General features: G+C 47.9%; 1 protein-coding gene across 1 annotated transcript; it reads right to left on the bottom strand.

Moving 5' to 3' along the window:
• Nucleotides 1–1,240: 1,240 nt before the first annotated feature.
• Nucleotides 1,241–24,255, bottom strand: KCNG4 (potassium voltage-gated channel modifier subfamily G member 4). The gene is made up of 3 exons (XM_040329342.1): nt 24,011–24,255; nt 19,222–20,005; nt 1,241–2,574 (listed from the first exon to the last, which is right to left on the bottom strand). The coding sequence occupies exons 2-3, from the start codon at nt 19,969–19,971 to the stop codon at nt 1,804–1,806; spliced, it is 1,521 nt and encodes a 506-aa protein (XP_040185276.1). The 5' UTR covers nt 19,972–20,005; nt 24,011–24,255; the 3' UTR covers nt 1,241–1,803.
• Nucleotides 24,256–25,133: the final 878 nt, after the last annotated feature.

Below are 25,133 nucleotides of genomic sequence, written 5' to 3'. Positions count from 1 at the left end.
GATACGTTACGCGGGCCGGACAGATACGCTCAGGTATCTGAATCCGGCCCCCTGTGTTTACATGTAAATAAAGGCGGCATTCATATGTATATCATGCCCCTCTGCAGTGAAGAGATGATGTGCTGTAACCTCTAGCAACCAATCAGTGAGCAGTATTCCTGTACAGTAATGTCTAGCAAGCAATCAACAAGAGGAAATAATGCGCTGTAACCTCTAGCAACTAATCAGTGAGCCATAATGTGTGATTTAACCTCTAGCAACCAGTCAGTAAGTGGTAATGATATGCTGTAACCTCTAGCAACCAATCACAATCACTGCCTGATGTGCTACAGTATACAGATTATGCAAGAAAGTATTTGCCCAGGGTCCAATCAATATTAACCACTTAAGGACCGCCTCCTGCACATATACGTCGGCAGAATGGCACGGCTGGGCACATGCTTCGTGACTGGGACCGTGGGACCCGCGGACCTGATCGCCGCTGGAGTCCCGCGATCGGTCCCCGGAGCTGACGAACGGGGAGAGCCGTGTGTAAACACAGTTTCCCCGTTCTTCACTGTAGCGGCTGCATCGATCTTGTCATCCCTTTTATAGGGGGACACAATCGATGACGTCACACCTACAGCCACACCCCCTACAGTTGTAAAGACACTTCAGGGAACACCTAAACCCAGCAGCGCCCCCTAGTGGTTAACTCCCAAACTGCAACTGTCATTTTCACAATAAACAATGCATTTTAAATGCATTTTTTTGCTGTGAAAATGACAATGGTCCCAAAAATGTGTCAAAATTGTCCGATTTGTCCGCCATAATGTCGCAGTCACGAAAAAAATCGCTGATCGCCGCCATTAGTAGTAAAAATAAAATAAAAATAAAAATGCAATAAAACTATCCCCTATTTTGTAAACGCTTTAAATTTTGTGCAAACCAACCGATAAACGCCTATTGCGATTTTTTTTACCAAAAATAGGTAGAAGAATACGTATCGGCCTAAACTGTGGACATTTTTTTATATATATATGTTTTTGGGGAATATTTATTATGGCAAAAGGTAAAAAATATTGAATTTTTTTCAAAATTGTTGCTCTATTTTTGTTTATAGCGCAAAAAATAAAAATCGCAGAGGTGATCAAATACCACCAAAAGAAAGCTCGATTTGTGGGGAAAAAAAGGACGCCAATTTTGTTTGGGAGCCACGTCGCACGACCACGCAATTGTCTGTTAAAACGACGCAGTGCTGAATCGCAAAAAGGGGCAAGGTCCTTTAGCTGCATTTTGGTCCGGGTCTTAAGTGGTTAAAGACGGCCTTGATTCTTAATACAGTAAAAAGAGAGCATTCAATGACATGAGGCTGACGCCCTTCCCCTAGTTATGTCGCAGAGGTGGGTGGAGCCAGGAGCTCAGATTCAAGGATCTCATGACTGGAGATCTAAAGAGAGAGAAGAGGCGTGATTGGAGTTATCATATCGGTTTTGGGTGGACTGTACTTTTAAAGGGGACCAATAGAGGGGTGCTGTCATTGCTGGCTTGATTCTTAAAGGTGCAATCATGGCTATCATCTTGTTCCTGGCTTTATTACTCAGTAAGTCTTTGACCTGGAACCAGGAGGCATGATCAGAGTTCAGACTTTCCGACTTCACTGGCTGCATGCTTGTTCCAGGTCAGGATGGAGGCGCTTTGACCTACCAGTGTTCAGAGAGCCTTAGATTGGAGGCATTATCCTCTTTGAGTACACTATGGCCATATAATTCCAGTTTAGGGGTTGGATCTCATCCCAGGACTCCAGTGCTGTCCCTGTAAGGGTCACTTCCCGTTGTAGAAGTACTGGTAGGTCTCCTCGGACGCCAAGCTATCCGTGTCGTTGAAGGTGTCACTCTCACCAGATTGGTTGGCGTCCTTCATCCTCAGTAGCCGGCTCTGGAGCCTCTCATGTTCCCGTTTGAGTTCAGCGTAGGAGCGGGAGAAGGTGTGGAAAATGGAGGTGGCGGGAAAGGCCATAATCAGGATCCCACTAAGGATGCTGCTGAGGGCCACCACCTGTCCGGGGATACTGCGAGGCACCATGTCGCCGTAGCCCACAGTGGTCATGGAGATGATGGCCCACCAGTAGGACGCTGGCACGCTGGTAAACTCTTGGCAGCGGCCCATCTCGTTCTCGGCCAAGTGGACCAGCGGGGCAAAAAGGGTGACGGCCACACACAGGAAGAGCAAGAGCAGCCCAAATTCCCTGGTGCACCTCCGGACGGTGAGGCCCAACGTCTGCAGGCCCAGCGAGTGCCTGGCCAGGCGCATAACGTAGAGTATCCTCAAGGCACGTAGGACCCGAAGGACCAGGCTGATCTTCTCCAGGTACGAGTTGCTCCCGGGCTTGTCCTCAGACTTCTGCTCGTCCTCCACAATGAGCGAAACGTAGTAGGGCAAGATGGCCAACACGTCGATGATGTTCAGGGGCCCCCTGAAGAAACGGCATTTGCTCTTCGCCTGGATGAAACGGAGGAGGAACTCCAGAGAAAACCACGCCACGCACACGGTCTCAATGATGAAGATGTTGTAACATTTCTGGGAACATTCCCCCTGTGAAGAGAGATGGAGAGGTCAGTTCACCAGACGTGTCTTAAAGGGGTTATACGTTCCACACATGAAATATGAACAACCAGGACTTTTTTTCTCAGAGGATAGGTGCAGGACCCCCCCCTTTCTGAGTCCCCCTTGCCTCCGCCCCCTACCCACCTCTGAGCACCATCTCGTGGCTCCACCCCCTACCCAACTCTGAGCCCCATCTCGTGCCTCCACCCCCTACCCAACTCTGAGCACCGTCTCTTGGCTCCACCCCCTACTCACTTCTGAGCACCGTCTCTTGGCTCCACCCCTACCCACCTCTAAACACTGTTTCTTGGCCCCACCTCTGAGCACCATCTATTGGTTCCACCCCCTACCCACCTCTGAGAACCGTCTCTTGGCTCCACCCTATACTCACCACCCAGTACTGCCCCTTTCAGAGACTTTTTTCTCAGAGAATAGGTGCAGGACCCCCCCCCCCCTTCTGAGTCCCCCTTGCCTCCGCCCCCTACCCACCTCTGAGCACCATCTCGTGGCTCCACCCCCTACCCAACTCTGAGCACCGTCTCTTGGCTCCACCCCCTACTCACTTCTGAGCACGTCTCTTGGCTCCACCCCTACCCACCTGTAAACACCGTTTCTTGGCCCTACCTCTGAGCACCATCTATTGGTTCCACCCCCTACCCACCTCTGAGAACCGTCTCTTGGCTCCACCCGATACCCACCACCCAGTACTGCCCCTTTCAGAGACTTTTTTTCTTAGAGAATAGGTGCAGGACCCCCCCCCTTCTGACTCCCCCTTGCCTCCGCCCCCTACCCACCTCTGAGCACCATCTCGTGGCTCCACCCCCTACCCAACTCTGAGCACCGTCTCTTGACTCCACCCTCTACTCACTTCTGACCACCGTCTATTGGTTCCACCCCCTACCCACCTCTGAGCACCATTTATTGGCCCCACCCCCTACCCACCTCTGAGCACCATCTATTGGTTCCACCCCCTACCCACCTCTGAGAACCGTCTCTTGGCTCCACCCGATACCCAACACCCAGTACTGCCCCTTTCAGAGAATACAGAACCAAGTATCATAGTTTGTATGGAATTTGTTAATAATAACAAGAAAAACAGTAAAATTGATCCTCTGCAGCCAGCAACAATATACCCCTCCCCAGCAACAATAGATCCCCCCACACAACAATAGACTCCCCCAGCAACAATGGACCCCACCTCAGCAACAAAAGGCCCCCCAACAACAACAGATTCCCCCACAGCAACAATAGACCCCATCCCAGCAACAATAATCCCCACCTGCGTTCCCCCGCGTTCCCGCTGAAAAAAAGCCCTGTGAACAATGCATACCCCTCTATAGTGTGTACTTGGTTCAATTAAAAGCGCTAAATGTAATTTCTATCTGCTGCTTTGTTCCTCTGTTATCAGCATGAATCACTTATGACAAGTTTTCCTGACACCAAGAGAAAAATGGTGACAGGCATAGGCGTGCGCAAGGGGTGTGCCAGGTGTGCCTGGGCACACCCTAATCCTGAGGTTGGCAACCCATCAATCGTGAGCTACCTGCCTATCGTGGGCAGGTGACAGGTAATCCACGATCCTTCCTTGCCGACCCCCAGAATCTGGACAGGAAGGGCAGCAAGGCTGGGATATAGTGGAACCGATTTGTATTTTCCTCCTGCAGCAGCTGAAAGTAGGCTTCTCCTCCTCTCCCTCTTCCCGACATTCAGCTGCTACAGGAGCAAAATACAAGGTACCAATATATGCCACCGGTGCCACCCCCTTTTTCCTGTTCTTCTTCTTTCTGCTGCCCAGATCAGCCTTGCTCCCCCCCCATTGTTTCAGGATGGATAGTGGGGAAGAGGCCGGTACATATGTCACACACGCTTATGTGTTAGAGCTTTGAGGTGCACACCCTAATGCACTAGGCTGCGCACACCTATGGTGACAGGGGAGGGATCTACAGCTGATTGACAGCCTCAGCTCTGCTCCTGTGTGCTGTGTGAAGGGGGGTTTGTCCCTTCCCTCCAATCAGCTCTCAGAGCTCTCTTCACTGATCTCTGCAGAGTGTAGCTTCAGCTCATCCCCCATTTTTCTGAACTCTCCGACAAACTTTCTAAATTCAGCACTTTGAATGGAAGTAGAGAAGAGAAGACTACAGATTGACAGTTACAATTTATGTAGGAGGGTTTGTTTAATTTCACCTGAAATGTGAATGTATCACCTGAGGATAGTCCCTTCACTGGTATATGTAAGGGTTTAGAATGATTTTAACCACTTGGCGCCCACCCACCCGCAATATATAGGAAAAGAAACGTACCCGTACATCACTGCCTACTTCTGGGTTTGGGGCACGTACTTGCACCCCCTGCTCGTCTCCCGCTGTGATTTAACGCAGCGGGAGCCTGTCAGCAAATCCCAGGTCAATGATTCATGGCTGGGACCAGCTGATTGGCTGTGTGCAATCACTGCCCAGAGCTCTTGTGTTGGTAAACAACACAGAGCTTTGTACAGAGGGAGCGATCTGCCAGGTTCTCATCCCTGCATCCTTGTCAATGGCAGTTGCTCCAGCATCAGTTAGTGTCAGATTTTTCACCGCATGATCACAGCCCCATTATAAGTCGCTGATCACAGCCATAAGTAGCATAAAATAAAAACAAAATGAATAGGCGCAAATCGCACTGCAAAGAATCGCATGCGATTAAACAGGAATACAATGTGATTCCAGTACAAATCGCATGTGATTTCCTCCACCGCTCCTGTGTGTGTATGGAATGGAATTAAAGCGCCATCTAGTGGGCAGTTTAAAAAATGTTAGAACTCACAGTACATAGAAACTGGCAGCTGGAGGTACTCACGGTGCTGGAGGAGAAGCGGTCCGGGTATCTGGCCCCCAAGCGGACATCACTTCCGCCCTATAGCTACGGGGCCCTTGAACTTCTCCTCCAGTCTTGTGAGCACCTCCAGCGGCCCAGATTTGCTACCAACGGCAGACCGGGACACGTATGTAAATTATTTTGCATTTGGCCAGATATGTACTGTGGCCCAGATTCATAGAGTGTGGGCGCACATTACGCCACCGTAGTGCAAACGCTGTACGCCGCGCTAACGTAGCGCAGAGAGGCAAGCATTGCATTCAGCAAGCTATTGCTCCCAACGCTGCGCCAGCGTGGCGTGGGATTCGAAGGCGTACGCCGGCGTAGGTGGAAGTGGGCGTGACCCATGCAAATGAGGCGTGACCCAATGCAAATGATGGGCCGAGCGCCAGACAGATACGTATCACGAACTGCGCATGCGCCGTGACGTGGACGCATCCCCCTGCACCTGCTCACAACCACGTCGGAACAACTGCCTAAACTACGCCGGATCACTGCATACGGCGTGAACATAACCTACGCCCAGCCAGACACACGTCCAACGTAAAATACGCCGGCTTGTGTTCCCTGGTGCAGACCTGTGCATGTCTGCTGCTGGGTTGCACCTCCTTTATGGGGAATAACTTTACGCCGGACGTACAACTTACGCGCACCTCGCGTAGCCTGCGTCGGGCGCACACAGGTTCGTGAATCGCCGTATTTCCCTCATTTGCATGTTTGAATGGCTAATCAATGGGAGCGGCACCATGCACCCAGCCTAAATGTGCGCCCACCCTACGCCGGCGTAAGCAAGCTATGCCGGCGGGGTGTCGGCGCACGTTTGCACTTACGTCGGCGTAACTTGTTATACGTCGGCGTAAGTGCTTTGTGAATCTGGGCCTGTGAGTTCTAAAACATTTTTAATTGGAATTTAAACTGCAGTAAGTGACCCGGCCCAGGAATTTTCTGCACTCTGCTCCTGCATGAGTTGTATTTGCGGTCAGTATGGTGCAGGGTGCAGACACATGAGGGTGTTAGGGATGATTTACAGGTCAGCTGCTCTCTCATGACAAGAAATGTAATCTAGAAGTCCTTTAATTCATTGCATTACTGAAAATGTTGAATTATTTTCCAGACTCTGTAAAGATTTTAATCTACAGAAGATGAGATTTTATCTAAGCAATCGATAGGACGCTGCAATTTTATTTATGAGGATGCGGTAGGGGTGATCAGTTTGGCTCAAAGTCTCGCTGCTCCACTTGAGGGTCACCAAGCGCAATAAATTCCATATACTGTATAAATATATATATCTTTATGGTGTCAGTGTTCCTAGGACAGCCGCAGCGGAGGGCTGAGCTCCCATCATCATCATCATCTCTGGACGGCTCCCATCAGGCACTCTGCGCTCCTGATGAAGTGGATGGAGGATGAGCGGAGAGGGTCGGGAGAACGTCTTATCTACAGACGAGTAATGATCCTCTCCATGTTCTCTGGATATTTTTGGAACTGCTGAATAAGATATAGAAGAAATTTGAGATACTTTATCATCATGATGTCTGATAAAGGTGAAAAATATTCCCCAGATCAGAACCAACCGCAAGAGAACTTCATTAACACTTTATTTCTGCTACATCTAGAAGAGTGTATGCTGGGGTGCTCAGGAGCTACAGGGAGACACTTCGGGGGTCCCTGGACAATGAGACACTGAATTTGGGGGTTCTGCAAGGATGACACACCGACACATGGGGTCCAGAACAATGACACACTGACACATGGGGCCCAGAACAGTGACACACTGACACTTGAGGTCCAGAACAGTGACACGCTGACACTTGAGGTCCAGAACAATCAGAACAATAACACACTGACACTTGGGGTCCAGAACAATAACACACTGACACTTGGGGTCAAGAACAATAACACACTGACACTTGGGGTCCAGAACAATAACACACCGACACATGGGGTCCAGAACAATGACACACCGACACATGGGGCCCAGAACAGTGACACACTGACACTTGAGGTGCAGAACAATGACACACTGACACTTGGGGTCCAGAACAATGACACACTGACACTTGAGGTGCAGAACAATGACACACTGACACTTGGGGTCCAGAACAGTGGCACACTGACACTTGGGGTCCAGAACAGTGATACACTGACACTTGGGGTTCAGAACAATGTCACACTGACACTTGGGGGGCCCAGAACAATGACACACTGACACTTGGGGTCCAGAACAATGATACACTGACACTTGGGGTCCAGAACATTGTACCCCTACCATTTCACCAAAAAAAGTGTCAAAATGTTAAAAAAACACACGAGACAGTTTGGGACAAGTCCTTTATTAAAAAGAAAAAAAGTTTTGTTTTCTTAATGTTGGTTCGGGGTTCCCCTTAATATTCATACCAGACCTAAAGGGCCTGGTAATGGACTGGGGGGGGGGGGGGGGGGGGAGAACCCATGCTGTTTTTTTTAATTACTTTTATCTGTATTGCCGGGACTCAATTCATTATAGCTTTTAAATATTTTTTTTTTCCTTTAGAAATGTCATTTTTTGCAGGGACAGTTCTAAGCACGAGAAACATGCGCTACTTTACAGGCATACTATAGACACCTCCCTAGGTACGAAAATTAAAGGAATATTTCACTTTTATTGTTTCACTTTAAGCATTATTAAAATCACTGCTCCCGAAAAAATTGTCCCGGGTCCCCAAACACTTTTTATGACAATAACTTGCATATTAACCTTTAAAATTAGCACTTTGGATATTTCATGTTCTTGTCCCATAGACTTTAACGGTGTTCGCGTGTTCAAAAAATGTTTTGCCTGTTCGTATGTTCTGCTGCAAACCGAAGCGGGGGGGGGGGGTGTTTGGCTCACCCCCTAGTCCAGAACAATGTCACACTGACACTTGGGGTCCAAACCAATGTCACTGACACTTGGGGGTCCCAGGAAAAATGTCACACTGACACCAGGAGGTCCAGAACAATAAAATACTGACACTTGAGGGTTTCAGAATAGTGACAACTGGAGTTTCAGCACAAGGACACACTGTCACCTGAGACACTGATATCTTGGTCATGGTGACTTAAGGTGGCGCGGTGTCGCCCTCCGTCTTGTAATCTGATCTCTTGCGCAGTGTTCACATTTCAGCTGATTTGGCATTCAGTGACTTTATCCGCCGATGACTTCCAGTCACCTGAAGCATTGAACAATGTGCCGACGTCTTCAGAGACGGCTCTCCTCACGTCTCATCTTCAGCTTACCATGTGAATTTATTGCCGTTCGGTGGAATTCTCCGCTTGCGGCAAATAATGCAAAGATGAAATGATGCCGCCTGCCCTCCTCATTTTGCTAATAACAGAAGTTTTCAGTGTAGAAGATATCCGCCAAGTTTTCTGTCTCGGCGGACATTCGTTGGCAGGGACGGGGCGGAGGATGTCGCAAAGGATTTACCGCAGATCGGGCGCAATAAGACGCATCAGATTATTACTAGCGAGAGTGAATGTTCACTCTCCCAGCACTTTGTTTTATTCTGTTAATATGAGAATGGGAGATCGTTATGTGTGATATGAACCATTCCAAGCCTCCCACAGTGACCATCACACCGGACGCACGCCGCCGCAATGTTGTAGCAATTTTGGAAATGTTACAATTGACTTTCGACACAAAAGAAACTATTACACAGAACTGAACAATCATCAGCGATTTGCCCTCCTGCAATTGTTTTTGCAGGTTCAGGCAAAAAAAAAAAATCAAAATTGGGGTTCCCAGAATCTGGATTGGCAGCACTGGTGGGCACAGATTTGCAGCACTTGTGGGCACAGATTTGCAGCACTGGTGGGCACAGATTTGCAGCACTGGTGGGCATAATAATGATTATCAGTGTACATCAGTGGTTATTGGCTCTCTTCTCCTTTAAAGGTGTGCCGATAATCGACATCTGTTTACCTCCGTGATGAGTGATTGGACACAGCTGATCACGTGGTAAAGAGCCGCTGATTAACGCTTTACCTTAGCCGCTTGTCGACCGCTGCGCGACTATTTACATCGGCAGAATGGCACGGCTGCGCATATGGACATACCTGTACGTCCCCTTTAAATCGCAGCATTGAGGGCGGCGCAAGCTCTGTGAGTTTGACCACAGGTCCCACGGACTCGATGTCCGCAATTGTGTCACAGAGCTGCAGAACAGGGAGATGCAACAAGGCATTTCCCTGTTCTGCCTAGTGACAGGACACTGATCTATTGCTCCCTGTCATCGGGAGCAGTGATCAATGTCGTGTCACAGTAAGCCCCCCACCACAGTTAGAATCGCTCCCTAGGACACGCTTAACCCCCTTTTTTCGCCCCCTAGTGGTTAACCCCTTCCCTGCCAGTGTACTTTACACAGTAATCAGTGCATTTTTATAGCACTGATCGCTGTATGGTGCCCCAAGGAGAGTGGAAATGCAGCGAGATGCGGCAAACAATGGGTGTGGCCAAACTGCTCTTGCTGACATCATCGCGCCTGCCCCCCCCCAGTGCCCCATTGATGCCGAACCTGCCCCCAGACTGCGGCCTGCAGCTCCCGGATGGCAACAGATTTTTGTGTGACTATCTCAGTTACTCGGGGGGCCACAACCCAGTCGAAATAATGTGTCCGTATTTCAGGCTGAAACGCAGACACATAATTCCAAGCACGGACTGTCCGGGTGAATCCCGGACAGGTGGCAACCGTAGGCAGCAGCAGCATTGGTACTGATCAGTGCCAGATGCAGGCAAGATGGGGGACTGCAAAAAATACCTGGACTGTCCCTAAAGACTGGGGGAATTGATGGCAGTGAACATAGCACCCCGGTGCTGTAAGACATCGCCAGACATAAGACTGCTGAGAACTCTTCCAGATTCTTCATTTTGCAAGGCTACGAATACGACTCTCCTGAGCGGTCACACAGGCAGTCCAGTGTGCAGCATCGGACAGGCCAGGTTTTCCGGACCTCTTCACACCCCCATTGGTGACTCTGTGCAGTATTAGAGGTGAACAGACCTGCCAGCCCATCTTTCCCTGGTTGGAGCCTCATTTTGTGTGAGCCGAGTCCGGCGGGAGGATTTAGGGCTCATGAAAGAATAATCTCGCAAAAGACGGATGACTTGGATGGAAAATGGCTTTTCTATACTTAGAAACCTGCGGCTATTTTGCTGAACTGGATACTAAAGTGGACCTGTCATGGTTGGTTGTTTGTGTGAACCTCAGCAGTAAAGTGGATGTGATGGGTGGTTTCCACGTGTTTAGAGATGGTCGCTGGGTGGGACCAACCCATAAAGAGGATGTGATGGGTGGTCTGCACATATTTAGAGATGGTCTTTGGGTGGGACCAACCCATAAAGAGGATGTGATGGGTGGTCTGCACATATTTAGAGATGGTCTTTGGGTGGGACCAACCCATAAAGTGGATGTGATGGGTGGTCTGCACGTGTTTAGAGATGGTCTCTGGGTGGGACCAACCCATAAAGTGGATGTGATGGGTGGTCTCCACATGTTTAGAGATGGTCTCTGGGTGGTACCAACCCATAAAGTGGATGTGATGGGTGGTCTGCACGTGTTTAGAGATGGTCTCTGGGTGGGACCAACCCATAAAGTGCATGTGATGGGTGGTCTACACATGTTTAGAGATGGTCTCTGGGTGGTACCAACCCATAAAGTGGATGTGATGGGTGGTTTACACATGTTTAGAGATGGTCGCTGGGTGGGACCAACCCATAAAGTGGATGTGATGGGTGGTCTGCACGTGTTTAGAGATGGTCTCTGGGTGGGACCAACCCATAAAGTGCATGTGATGGGTGGTCTACACATGTTTAGAGATGGTCTCTGGGTGGTCCCAACCCATAAAGTGGATGTGATGGGTGGTTTACACATGTTTAGAGATGGTCTTTGGGTGGGACCAACCCATAAAGTGCATGTGATGGGTGGTCTACACATGTTTAGAGATGGTCTCTGGGTGGGAACAACCCATAAAGTGGATGTGATGGGTGGTCTCCACATGTTTAGAGGTGGTCTCTGGGTGGGACCAACCCATAAAGTGGATGTGATGGGTGGTCTCCACATGTTTATAGGTGGGCTCTGGGTGGGACCAACCCATAAAGTGGATGTGATGGGTGGTCTCCACATGTTTAGACATGGTCTCTGGGTGGGACCAACCCATAAAGTAGATGTGATGGGTGGTCTGCTCATGTTTAGAGATGGTTCCTGGGTGGAACCAACCCATAAAGTGGATGTGATGGGTGGTCCCCACATGTTTAGACATGGTCTCTGGGTGGGACCGACCCATAAAGTAGATGTGATGGGTGGTCTGCACATGTTTAGAGATGGTCTTTGGGTGGGACCAACCTATAAAGTGTAAGAATACAAATATTCTTCTAGGAAGCTGCCCTCTTGTCTGGGTCCTGAGGAAGCCAGACGAAACGCGTTTATCATACAGACAGCAGGCTAAAGACGCATGTTACACAACTATACTAGATGCACATGATTGTGTGTATTTCTATCAAGTATCTCGTCCATATTTTTTGGGACGAGAAATTTTGAATTTTTATTGTGATTCTCTCTGTTTTTAATATTTGTATAATTTGTATAATAAAGAATAAAACGATTTTATCGATACGGGTCTCCCTTGCTCTGGCTGGTATATTCTGCCATTTTTTAGGTGGCTGGAGTGATCCCGGGTTAATAATTACCCTTTTCCTACCTATAAAGTGGATGTGATTTGTGGTCCTCGCTTAAAGGTGGGGTCTAGGTGGGACCAACCTGTAAAGTGGGCAGGATGGTTGGCCCTACATATTTATGGGCAGGGTCTGGGCAAGACCAGCCTATAAAGTGGGAGGGTGAATTGTGGACCGTGGGCGGGGTTAACACTGTCCCAGGTTCTAGGACCCTGATATTGATTAGTGTTGAGCAGAATACGCCATATTCGATTTCGCGATATATCACGAATATATAGCCGAATATTCGAGAAATATTCGCTAAATTCGAATATTCGTGATATTTTATCGAAATGAAATGTTTGCGAAATTTCGCTATTGCGAATGCGAAAATAATTGCGAAATTTCGACAACTGCGGTAGGAGCACTCTGATTGGCTCAGAATATTCGTGATATTTTATCGAAATTTCGCAAAATGCGAATGCGATATTTATTGCGGAATTTCGACAACTGCGGTAGGAGCCCTCTGATTGGCTCAGAATATTCGTGATATTTTATCGAAATTTCGCAAAATGCAAATGCGAAATTGATTGCGGAATTTCGACAACTGCGGTAGGAGCACTCTGATTGGCTCATTATGAAATCGAATATTCCTGATATTTTATCGAAATTTTGCAAAATGCGAATGCGATATTTATTGCGGAATTTCGACAACTGCGGTAGGAGCACTCTGATTGGCTCTGATGCAAAAGAAGGGCGGAGAAAATAATCGCGCGATATTCCGATTGCCGAATAATCGCATTGCGATTTTTCGGCAAGATAAAATGATCGCTTCAGCAATGCTTTTAGACGTCGATGGAGATCTCTAGGATGTGATCTGTTCTAAAAATAAAATTGAAAAAATTTGAATATTCGGAATAGCGAATATTCACAGCGAAATTCGAAATATATCGCGAATACTCGAATATGCCATATTCGAGCCGAATATTCGCAATACGAATATTCGTGAGCAACACTAATATTGATATGTGTACTAAGCATATGTAAATGTTATTGCCCCCTTTTGTACTGATTTGTGCTGAGCTGTGAACACCAACTTGAGTTGGGGGAGGGGACTTCATGTTTCCAGAGTTATAAAGAGTCTTGTGACTCCTCTCAGCATTTCTTTCTGCTGCTCTACTAAATGTATTCACAGATTTCCAGAGGTGACCCCACAGAGCCGGAGTCACCCTAATTTGCCTCTTTTAGATGTCCTGAATCATCTCCTTTCTAAGTTGCTGCGGAAATCGATTGGAAATCCTCCAACCAGGAAATATTAATCCTCCATCAGCCCAGATTAGTGTCCATTAATGTGAATTTACCGGCCGCTGCCTCATTAAATGGGATTTTACACTCACATTAAGGGACGCGGCACAGAGATTCCGAATCCCTCCAATGTGACGTCCTGCTTGGAAATGTGCGCCGCGGCGGATCAGTGACAACAAACAGATTTATTCATGTAGATGTAAAACTCCAAATGGATGACATTTATTATGCTCTGGGCGTCATCATAAACAACTGTCATTTTTTTATTATTAAATAAATTAATAAATCCTTGTTTTCATTTTTTTTTTCCTCCTTTGCAATATCTCAGTCCTGCTGATCTCCTGCAGCCTCTTTGCAGACACTTCACACAGGGTGGGCTGCGCCTGCAATCCACTTGTTCAGCAGATCTGCCCGCCGATCCCCGCTGAGCAGGCGGATGACAGGTCCGTGTCTGCTCAGCTTATGCTGAACGGACACAGACACAGCCCCGCTCCCCTCTATGGGCGGTCGGATGTAAACGTACCGCCTGTCTGTTTACACCCAACTGTCATCCGATCCACTGGACGGAAGGGGAAGGGGATCCTCATCCGTCCCTTTTTAGCGGATCAGATTGGATGTAGGCGGGTGTAAACGGTCACGTGTCCATTTACACCCGCCACTCCATAAAGAAGAATGGAAGTTCCGATCGGGTCGGCGTGAAAAAACGGAGAGGCGGAGCCAATTGGAAAATTTACTAATGCTGCATTCACACCTGAGCGTTTTGTCGCCTGAAGCGCGACGCTCAAATACGCTAGAGGGGAAAAAATACATTATTCCCTATGGAGATGGTTCACATCTGCACGCCGATACGCCTGACGCCGAACGACTTAGGCTCCATTCACACCTAGGCGTTTTAACGCCTGAACCCCGACGCTATTGCAGCCTGCAGGGGTGATTTAACATTGTCGGCTATGGAGATGGTTCACATCTCCACGCCGAACGCCGAAACGCCGTACGCCTGAAGCTCAAAACAAGTCCCGGACCCTTTTTTTCAGGCGGCTTTCGGCGTTCGGCATAGCCGACAATGTTTCAATCACCCCTCCGTCGTATTGTAGGCTAAAAACGACGCGTTTTGTCGTGGCAAATCGTGGGACAAAACGTCGCGTTCAGGCGTGAATGCAGCCTGAAGCTCAAACAAGTTCCGGACCCTTTTTTGTCGCGCGTATCGGGGCGGTTTGGGCGTATTTGAGCGTTTCCATTTCTCATAGAAAGTAATGGAAACGCTCGATTCAATCGACTAGCGCGACCACGAGCGTTTGCTACAGCCGTTTTGTCGCTTTAATCAATAGAACTTTTCACCCAGGCAGAAGATTAAAAACATCCACCAACATAGCAATAAGTGATGAAAAGATGATAATTTTTCCTATTGGCTAAAATAAAAAACGTCGAAGTACAAAAACGTCGGACGACGCTGTATGCAAACGCGCAAATAAGCATGAATACGCGCGACAAAACGCCGGGAAAAAACACCAGAAAAATTTACCAAACGACCCAGGTTCCAGGTTTTAGCCTAGATTCACACTGCTGCGAATTCAAAATCGCGGTAAAATGCGCGATTTTGCAGCGATTTCGGCCGCAATTTAATGTAAATCGCGGCCCGAAATCGCAAAAAGTAGTACAGGAACTACTTTTTGAAATCGCAGATGCGGCGTCGCACTGATTAGGACAGTGCCATTGCCGACAAGTGCCGCCGATTTGAGATGCGATTTGACATGTCAAATCGCATCTCAAATCGTTCCAAATCGTACCCAGTGTGAACCAGGGCTTATTCTCAAAGTTTAATTGGACAAGCTGGCGTTAGAAGCTGATTGGCTCCCATGCACAGCTGCACCAGATTCTTTTCCCCCCGGTTTTAGGTCCACACCACAAAAACGCACTACAGTGCGCTTCCAGTGCATTTCTGATGCGTTTCTGGATCTATTCCTGATGCTTTTTTTTTCTCCCTTGTGTTTTTGATGTGTTCCAGTGCATTCCGGTGTGTTTTTGATGCGTTTTAGCGCGTTCCAGTACAGTCCAGTGCAGCAAAAATGCAGCATGTTCTACTTTTTTTTTCTGGATCTTGAACACACTGGAACTGCAAGCCCTGGTGTTAAACTATGCCACTGGAAACCATATAACATACTTCCCATGCGTTTTTGATGCAGAAAAAAAACCAGCGCTGGACTGACTGCATGTCGTATGAACTGGCCCTATATGGTTTCCAATTGCATAGTTTACACCTGTGTGGTCAGTTTCAGGGCGTTCCAGTTCCAGAAAAAAGTAGAACATGCTGCATTTTTGCTGCACTGGACTGTACCGGAAAGTGCTAAAACGCATCAAAAACACAACAGAATACACTGGAATGCGTCAAAAACGCACCAGACCAGACTGGAACGCTGTGAAACTGAACACGCTGGGGCAAAACTATGCAATAGGAAACCATATAGGGCTAGTTCATACCACATGCAATCCAGTGCGTAAGTATGTTATATGGACTGCATATCTAAAACTGCGAGATTGGGACCTATTATATGCTGTTTCTGATCCCCTGTCATAAGGGATCGTGGGAATTCGGTAAGAAGCCAATCTATAAGTCTGGTGGAGGATATGTCACTTTTTTCTTTTGGACACGTTTACAACCAATCTGTAATGTGGCACTGATGCACTGGTGTTTGACATCTTACCTGCTATCTATGGACTCTCTACTGTCAACATTTCGGACTGTTTATTAACCCATTCAGAGCCAAAATTAATATTTAGTTGATGGTTTCTGATCCAAGTGCTTTTTGTTTTTGTTTGTTTTTCTTGTAAATCACCATCACTATGATTTCTGAGGGATTTTGAGGTGGCTGCATGTTGCACTAGTGGCCATTATAGGTCACTTTTGATATAGCAGCCAGCCTTTCACTCATATTACTATAGATTACCCACTTGCATACGTTTGTGTTTGTCAAGAAGGGTGGTTGAGGTAGCGCGATTTATATTTTTCTTATGTTATATGGTTTCCAGTGGCATAGTTAAAGCGGGAGTTCACCCGAAAATTTTTTTTTAACATTAGATTGATGCTCATTTTGACAGGCTTCCAACAGGCTTCCGACAGTCGCATCCATCGCGTCACGAGTAGCCGAAAGAAGCCGAACGTCGGTGCGGCTCTATACGGCGCCTGCGCACTGACGTTCGCCTACTTTCGGAAAATCGTGACGCGCTGTATGCGACCGTCGGAAGCCTGTCAATCAAATAGGAACGCCCAGTCCCGCAGCCCATACCCGGAAGCGGCGGAGAAGATCGCTCTCTAAAACGGTAAGTACAGCTTCGATTGTAAAAAAACACGCGATTCCCCTTCACAAAATGAGCCTCAATCTAAGGTTAAAAAATTAAGTTTTCGGGTGAACCTCCACTTTAACACCAGTGCTTGTAGTTCCAGTGTGTTCATGTTCCAGAAATAAAAGTAGAACTTGCTGCATTTTTTCTGGACTGGACTGTACTGGAAAGCGATAAAACACGTCAAAAACGCACTGAAATGCACCAAAAACACACCAGAATGCACTGCATTTTTCCTGCACTGGACTGTACTGGAACGCGTTAAAATACATCAAAAACGCACCGGCATGTTCTGGAACGCATCAGAAACGCAGCAGACCCCAGTGCAGAAAAAAGTATCTGGAAATGCATCCAGAAATGCATCAAAAACGCACCAGAACGTGTCAAATATGCGCACGCAGAAATGCATCCGGAACGGATTTGGAGTGCGTTTTTGTGGTATGAACCAGCCTATACGTTCCATGCATTTCTAATGCACTAGACTGCATGTGGTGTGATCTGGCCCCATACTGTCTACATGCCCTCCAGTGATGGCTGCATGGCATTTCTCAGGGCAGATTACCAGATGGTGAAAACAGAGGACTAACTCTATCTGTGTGATGTGTCCTGAAACTGCCACTTGAAGCCTCCTTTGGAGGCCCATGTGATGGGCTGACAACCCGGAAGAACAATTGTGAGACAGAGTGTTGTCACCCTGTAACAGGAAGTGCCTGGACGAGGACCTCCGTGGCAGGATCACCAGGCATTTTTTTTTAATGCAAAGCCCCAAATTTACAAAGATTGAAAATGACTTTTGAATGAGATTTTACTGATTAGGTTTTCATCTACTAACCTGCAGGATCAGGGCCGGCCTTTAGGGTGTGCGAGCTGTGCGGCCGCACAAGGCGCCGTGGGCAACAGGGGCGCCATGCGGCCATCACAGCTCGCCGAATGTGAGTCGCAGTCAGTTACTCACATGCAAATTGCCGCCAGCCCGCCATCCCATTCCGCCCGCTCCACTGAGCCGGCAAATTGCCGCCAGTGTTGCCAACCGTCCGTGAATCGGGGTGTCTGTAAAAATATGGCCGCGAGCCGACCATGCAACTGCGCATGCGCCGTTCCGAAGCCGGCCCGGGCTCGGGAAAGCTCATATGCGCTCGGCCGGGCGGCGCATGCGCATGCTTAGTATGCTGTGTCCTCCTCCTGTGCCCCTTTCACCTCTCCACAGGTCAGAGCTGCCCTGATGGTGGACAGAGGAGGAGGCCACTGTAAGGGGACACCATCGTATCCGCAGCCTCTGTCTGGATGTGGGGGCATTTTGGTGGGCGTGATTTTTTTTGGGAGGGAGGCAGCATTTCATTCTTGGTACCAGGCAGCACAATGTCCTGGGGGCGAGGGGTGAAGATGGGGGGGGGGGGGGTTGCCCACAGGACTAGCTTGCACAGGGCACCTGAACACCTAAGGCCGGCCCTGTGCAGGATACAGAAATATGTTGTGGTGGAAATTGTCGCCTCCTTTAGTTTCCAGTTGTCGTGTGATTTGATTGGTGATAAATCTGATACAATACACTGTCATCCGCTCTTCCTTTTGTTGGTAACAATGTTATCATGTGATGGAAAAAAGTCTGCTAATTTATTACAGGTAACAATGGCAGCTCCCCCCCCGGAGAATACAGCCAATCACATCGCCCTTGGGGAATACAGCCAATCACATCGCCATAGGGAATTCAGCTAATCACATCGCCCTTGGGGAGTTCAGCCAATCACAGCACTTTAATGTTGTGATATAAACACTTCTAGGAAAAAACATCTGTGATGTCATCGTCTGTACTAAAGTTGGCCTTACACCATACAATCTGATTGTACAATCACTTGTGCCTAGAGTTGCCACCTCATCCCTTTAAAAAGGAACACATATGAATTACACAGATTCTGAGGTTAATTTAATGCAGGAAAGGCACCAAATGAATCTAATTACCTCCTTAATTAGCCACAGAACCTGTGTAATTCATATGTGTTCCTTTTTAAAGGGATGAGGTGGCAACCCTACTTGTGCCCCGAACACGCCCTTAAAATGGGCAAATCAGCTTCCCAGCTTGCAATCAGCTGATTGATTGCAAGCTGGGAAGCTTGCCATAGACATAGACCACCTGGAAAGTCTTAAAGTTACCTTTTTTTGTGTGAAACCCTATAGACGGGCCGCCACTGGGTCGTATAGAGATTGTACAATTAGATTTTAATGTGTATGGTTACCTTTATGGTTACTCCCACTGTCCTCTACACGTAGGGTTGCCACCTCATCCCTTTAAAACAGAACACATATGAATTACACAGGTTCTGTGGCTGATTAAGGTGGTAATTGAACTCAAGTGGAGCCTTATCTAAATTAAATTAGCCTCAGAACCTGTGTAATTCATATGTGTTCTGTTTTAAAGGGATGAGGTGGCAACCCTATCTACAAGGAAGACACAGTCACAGAGTACTCACCCTGTCCTCCTCCTCCCGCAGGTCCGGCATGGTGCTGATGCACAGGTTGATGGCGGTGGTTGCCACGAACAGGATGGACAGGCACGCAAACACTTTCCCCGGGATCCCGGACTGTGGTCTCTCCACCATATCCCGCAGCTTGTTCATACAATGCCCCATCCTGGAGGGGTCCTCCAGGACGCAGATAGTCTCACGGGTCCTCTGCGCCTCCTCCTGCTTCCGGAAGTCCTCCAGATCCTCCAGCTTCTGGCAGAGTCTCCGCAGGCAGCAGCGCTCCAGGTTGGACTCCTCAATGCCCCAGTAGGCCAGCTCGTCCTGAAAGGATAAGGCGCACATTTCCCGCAGAAGGCGCAATTTTCCAGCTGCCAAGAAGCTGACGATCATGCTGAAGGCGCAGGGGTTCCTATCGAAGAAGAACTCGTTGGTGTCTTCATCAAAGTCATCGCAGACCTGGATGATCTCCTCGTAGCTGCTGCAGAACCTCAACCGTCCCAGCCGGCTCATGGGAAAGTCGTCCAGCGTGCTCCATGGTAGAAGATACCTGTTGCCTCCAACGTTGATGACAATCTCACGTTTTAGGTCGGCTGCGTAGAGCTCGTCGGGGTCGTAAATCTGTTGCGCCCTCCGGTACCTCGCCCCCTTCGCTGGCTGGGAATCGACAGAGATGGGGAAGAACTGGTTTAGGGTGCTGCTCGACGTATAGCTGAGGTTGCTGTAGTCTTGTTCGCTGCTTCCGGAGATTATAGGCATTGCTGCCGGCCAGATGTCGCTTCACATGGGTGACCTGGAGAGGACAGAAGATGATCATCAGAAAAGACAAGGGGGGTCATTATCGAGTCCGATGCAACTCTCTGGGTCGGCAGATTTAACTTTTTTTTTTTTAAACTGGATGACATTTAGGGTAATATTGGATGACATTGGATGACATTTAGGGTAATATTTATAAAGTTACCAAAATATTTACCCAAATATTCACTGTTGGTGAATGAATAGGTTATTTAAAACACATTCACCAGGAATATTCACCTAAACTGAATGTCAGATGTCCTACTTTATAAACGTGCCCTTGTGGATGGCGTGTCATAAACAGTTGTCATTGTTTAATAAAATCCTGGTTTTGCCCACCCAGGTGTGTTACAACAGTAAATCAATATTCGCTGTTGTAACACTGATCCTCCTCCCGGCCAATCAGAAAGCGGGTTTTGACACCAGTCACCCGATTGGCTTAAAAGACAGGCGATCCTCGTCTCGGAGGAGGAGGGGAGGAGCTGGAAGCCGCCATGGAGGAGAGGACTCGGAGGCAAGCCGCTGCACCACACTGCCTGTCACCCGCCCAGGCCCGTTGCGACAGGACAGGCAAGCCAAGCAATTGCTTGGGGCCCCGTGCTGGCTTGGGGCCCCTCCCTTTCAACCCGCTTGCTGCACGGGAGAAGGAAAGCGGATGTGTGTGTCGGAAGAATCAAGAACCAAGAAGTAATCTTTAGTAGCCGCCTAACCCCCCGCCGCTTCTCATCTTACAAAGTTGTTTCTCAACTTGAATTAACCCCCCCGCTTCTCAACTGGGAAAAACTCAGCAGCACCCCCACCGCTTCTCAACTTGAAAACAAATGTCGTAGTACATTTTGCTTGGGGCCCCCAAATTCCTTCAAATGGCCCTGCATCCGCCACGATGGGGTAAGTGCCGGACTCACTGGCAAACAGCAGGGGTGGGGGGGATGGGTGGTTGTTTGATGCCCCCCCCCAAAAAATAACACCAGCCGCCACTGTCCAGTTTTAGAAAGTCAACCCCTAACTGTCTGCATGCACTCCAGTTATGGCTGCATGGCATTTCTCAGGGCAGGCCTCTTGATGGTGACAACAGTGGAGTAATGTGTGTCAGCAGTAATGTGTGGAAGCCTGTGTGGCAGGATGACAACGTGAGAGGAATTCGAGTAAAGGAAAAGAGTGTTGTCACCCCAAATAACAGGAAGGGCTTGAACAAGGACCTTCATGGCAGGATCATCGGGGGCACATGTGACAGGACGACAACACAGGAGAAAAACAGGGAGATGGTTGTCACCCTATAACAAAAAGAGCCTGAACAAGGACCTTCATGGCAGGATCATCGGGGGCACATGTGACAGGGTAACAACACAGGAGAAAAACAGGGAGATGGTTGTCACCCTATAACAAAAAGAGCCTGAACATGGACCTTCATGGCAGGATCATCGGGGGCACATGTGACAGGATGACAACACAGGAGAAAAACAGGGAGATAGTTGTCACCCTATAACAAAAAGAGCCTGAACAAGGACCTTCATGGCAGGATCATCAGGGGCACATGTGACAGGGTGACAACACAGGAGTACATAAGGGAGACAGTTGTCACCCTATAACAGAAAGTAGCTTAATAGTGGACCATGTTTGGGTCTTGTGTGTCAGTAAAGCTGCTTGTTGTCTCCCCCAGGAAACCTGTGTGACAACGCAGGAGAGCAATTAGGAGTCAGAGACAGGATGTTGGCACCCCACATAACAGAAAGGACCTGAACAAGGAGTTTCATGGCACATGTAACAGGGTGATAACACAGGGCACAGAGAAAAAATACGAAGACAGTTGTCATCTGATAACAGAAAGGGTCTGAACAAGGACCTCCATGGTAGGATCATCAGTGGCACAAGTGACACAGTGACAACACAGGAGAACAATAGGCAGACAGTTGTCACCCTAAAACACAAATCCCCTGAACAGTGTGTCTGCACTGGAAACCTGTGTGACACTTCAGGAGAGCAATTATGAGACAGCGACAGAGTGTTGTCACCCCACATAACAGGAAGGGCTTGAACAAGGACCTTCATGGCAGGATCATCAGGGGGGAGGAAATGTCACCAGGACACCAGGATCTCCAAAAATGGGTCCAAAAACTTTAATCACTCAAAAAAAGGCAATCATCAGGGGCACACATGACAGGGTGACAACAGAGAAGAACAACAGGGAAACTGTTGTCACCCTATAACACAAAGTCCTTGAACAGGGACCTTCATGGCAGGATCACCAGAAATTGTTTTAATAAAAGCTGCAGATTTAAAAAGATTAAAGGTTACTTTTGATGACATGCTGAAGATTATATGAGATTTTAGTGATTGGGTTTACATCAGTGTTACATAATTACAATCTCCTACATAGGCTAGAAATGCCTAAACATAATATAATAAAGTGAATGATCCCCTTTAATGTCTCTTTTGATTTTTCATTTAATTTGATTTTTTAAATTAGATTTTTCATAATTTCGTATCAGTGACATGGAATAAATGTGAATATAATATAAATACTGAGCCTCAGTACATATCATGGAGTTCTCTTCTCTGTCATATTAATAGAGGAAATAAAACATCGTGAGATGTAAATCGCTCCTTCTAATTGATATAGAGAGGAGAATGGAGATGGGATAAAGGAAACCAGAGACTTTGTATACATGCATATTATACAGAAATATATATATATACTGTATACACATCTTTCTAGAAGAATTAGGATACTGGAATGGAACATTGATACATTGTAAATTGTAACCTTTAAAACAAAAAAAAATATTATAGGTAAAATAATGAAAATGTCTCTGAATGATCAGAATGTGCTGCAGACGGTCCTCTGAGTCCAGGGACAATTCCAGGACAATTCCCACTTTTGGATATTGGACAGAGGGGGGGGAAGGACAGAAGTGCTCGGGGTTTGTAATGATATCCGCAAAATTGTGGGAATGATTAGGACAGGGACAGATAGGACAGGGACAAATAGGACAGGGACAGATATGTCAGGGACAGATAGGTCAGGGACAGATAGGACAGGGACAGATAGGTCAGGGACAGATAGGACAGGGACAGATAGGACAGGGACAGATAGGTCAGGGACAGATAAGACAGGCACAGGTATAGGACAGGGACAGATGGGACAGGTATTGGACAGGGACAGATAGGTCAGGGACAGATGGGACAGGCACAGGTATAGGACAGGGACAAATAGGTCAGGGACAGATAGGTCAGGGACAGATAGGACAGGGACAGATAGGACAGGGACAGATAGGTCAGGGACAGATAGGACAGGGACAGATAGGACAGGGACAGGTAGGTCAGGGACAGATAAGACAGGCACAGGTATAGGACAGGGACAGATAGGTCAGGCACAGGTATAGGACAGGGACAGATAGGTCAGGGACAAATAGGACAGGCACAGGTATAGGACAGGGACAGATGGGACAGGTATTGGACAGGGACAGATAGGTCAGGGACAGATGGGACAGGCACAGGTATAGAACAGGGACAAATAGGTCAGGGACAGATAAGACAGGCACAGGTATAGGACAGGGGCAGATGGGACAGGTATAGGACAGGGACAGATGGGACAGGTATAGGACAGGGACAGATAGGTCAGGGACAGATACGACAGGCACAGGTATAGGACAGGGACAGATAGGACAGGCACAGGTATAGGACAGGGACAGATGGGACAGGCACAGGTATAGGACAGGGACAGATAGGTCAGGGACAGATGGGACAGGGACAGATTGGACAGGGACAGGTATAGGACAGGGACAGATAGAATGGGGACAGGTAGGGACCGCAACCTAGGACTTCACAGGGGTACCCACAGACTGGTGTCCCCAGATGGTCAGAGGTTACACCTGAATGGATGGATCACACCTGAACAGAACAACAACTTTGATACGGATAGACTGTGTCCTGAGAGAGGGAACTTGGGAAGGGAAGAATTTGGGGCCCCCCCATAGGGAAGAAGTGATAAAGTTTTTCTTACCAGGATCCGCGTGCTGCTGCATCCTTCTCACCGCTCAGACATCTCCATCCTCCGCTTCTCTTCATCCAGGAGCTGCTGGCTGCAGAACACACACTGACTGTACTAGACTCATCACTACCAGTGCAACCTCCTCCTCCTCCTCCTCTCCCATTCTGTGACCTCCCCTCACTGGATGCCTCTTCTCTGCCCCATCCCCATCCTCGTCTGTCTCCCCGACTCTCCTCTCCATCTACAACTCTTTTCATTTCCCCCTCCTCCTCTTTCTTCTCTCTGTTTCTGCCTCTTATCTATTTTCTTTCTTTCATTTTTTCTCTCTATCCCCCCCCCCTTTCTATTGCATCTTATTTCCATATCTCTATCCCTCTGTCTTTCTTTCTCTTTCCACCTTTTTCTTTTCTCTTTCTCTCTCTTTCTTTTTCTCCATCTCTCTCTTTCTTTTTTTTTTCTCCCTCTCTCTCTCTTACTTTCTTTATTGCTCTCCCTTCTCCCCTGCCCCCCCCCCCTTCTCTCCACCACCTCTTTCTCTCTTCCTCTTTTCTCTCTTCCCTCTTGTTCTCTCTCTCCCTCCCTCTTCTTTCTTTATTTTTCTCTATCTCCCTCTCTCTCTTTCTTTCTTTCTTACTTTCTTTCTTCTCTCTTTCTTTCTTTCCCTCCTCCCCTGTCTTCTTCTTGTCTCCCCTTCCCTTCTCTCTTCCTCATCTCCCACCCTCTTCCTTTCTTTATCTCTCTGCCTCTCTCTCTCCCTCTCATTCTCTCCCCCCTTTTTTCTCTCTCCCTTTCTCTCTTTCATTCTCTCTCTTTATTTCTTTCCCTCCTCCCCTGTCTTCTTCCTTATCTCACACCCTCTTTCTTTCTTTTTCTCTTTCCCTCTCTCTCATTCTCTCCCCCTCTTCTTTATTTATTTTCTTTCTCTCTCTCTTTCTTTTTTTCTCTCTCTTTTTTTCCCCTCCTCTCCTGTCTTCTTCCTCCCCCCCTTCTCTCCACCCACCTCTTTCTCTGTCCCCCTCTATCTCCCAACCTCTTCCGTTCTTTTTCTCTCTCCCTCTCTTTCTTCCTCCCTTCCTTTCTCCCTCTTTCTTTCTATCCTCCCCTGTCTTCTTACCCTCCCTTTTCTCTCTCTTTC

The sequence above is a fragment of the Rana temporaria genome, chromosome 11 (genome assembly GCF_905171775.1).
Source record: "Rana temporaria chromosome 11, aRanTem1.1, whole genome shotgun sequence".
In the NCBI taxonomy this organism is placed as follows: domain Eukaryota; kingdom Metazoa; phylum Chordata; class Amphibia; order Anura; family Ranidae; genus Rana; species Rana temporaria.
The sequence above is the reverse complement of the archived record's forward strand: the minus strand, read 5'-3'. Positions and strand labels throughout refer to the sequence as shown.

What these genes read in the sequence shown, in the direction of transcription:
- KCNG4 (XM_040329342.1), bottom strand. Translation starts at nt 19,971, where the DNA reads ATGCCTATAATCTCCGGAAGCAGCGAACAAGACTACAGCAACCTCAGC. An exon ending in TGCGGGAGGAGGAGGACAGG is followed by an intron (nt 2,575 to 19,221) that starts GTGAGTACTCTG and finishes CTCTCTTCACAG; the next exon opens with GGGGAATGTTCCCAGAAATG.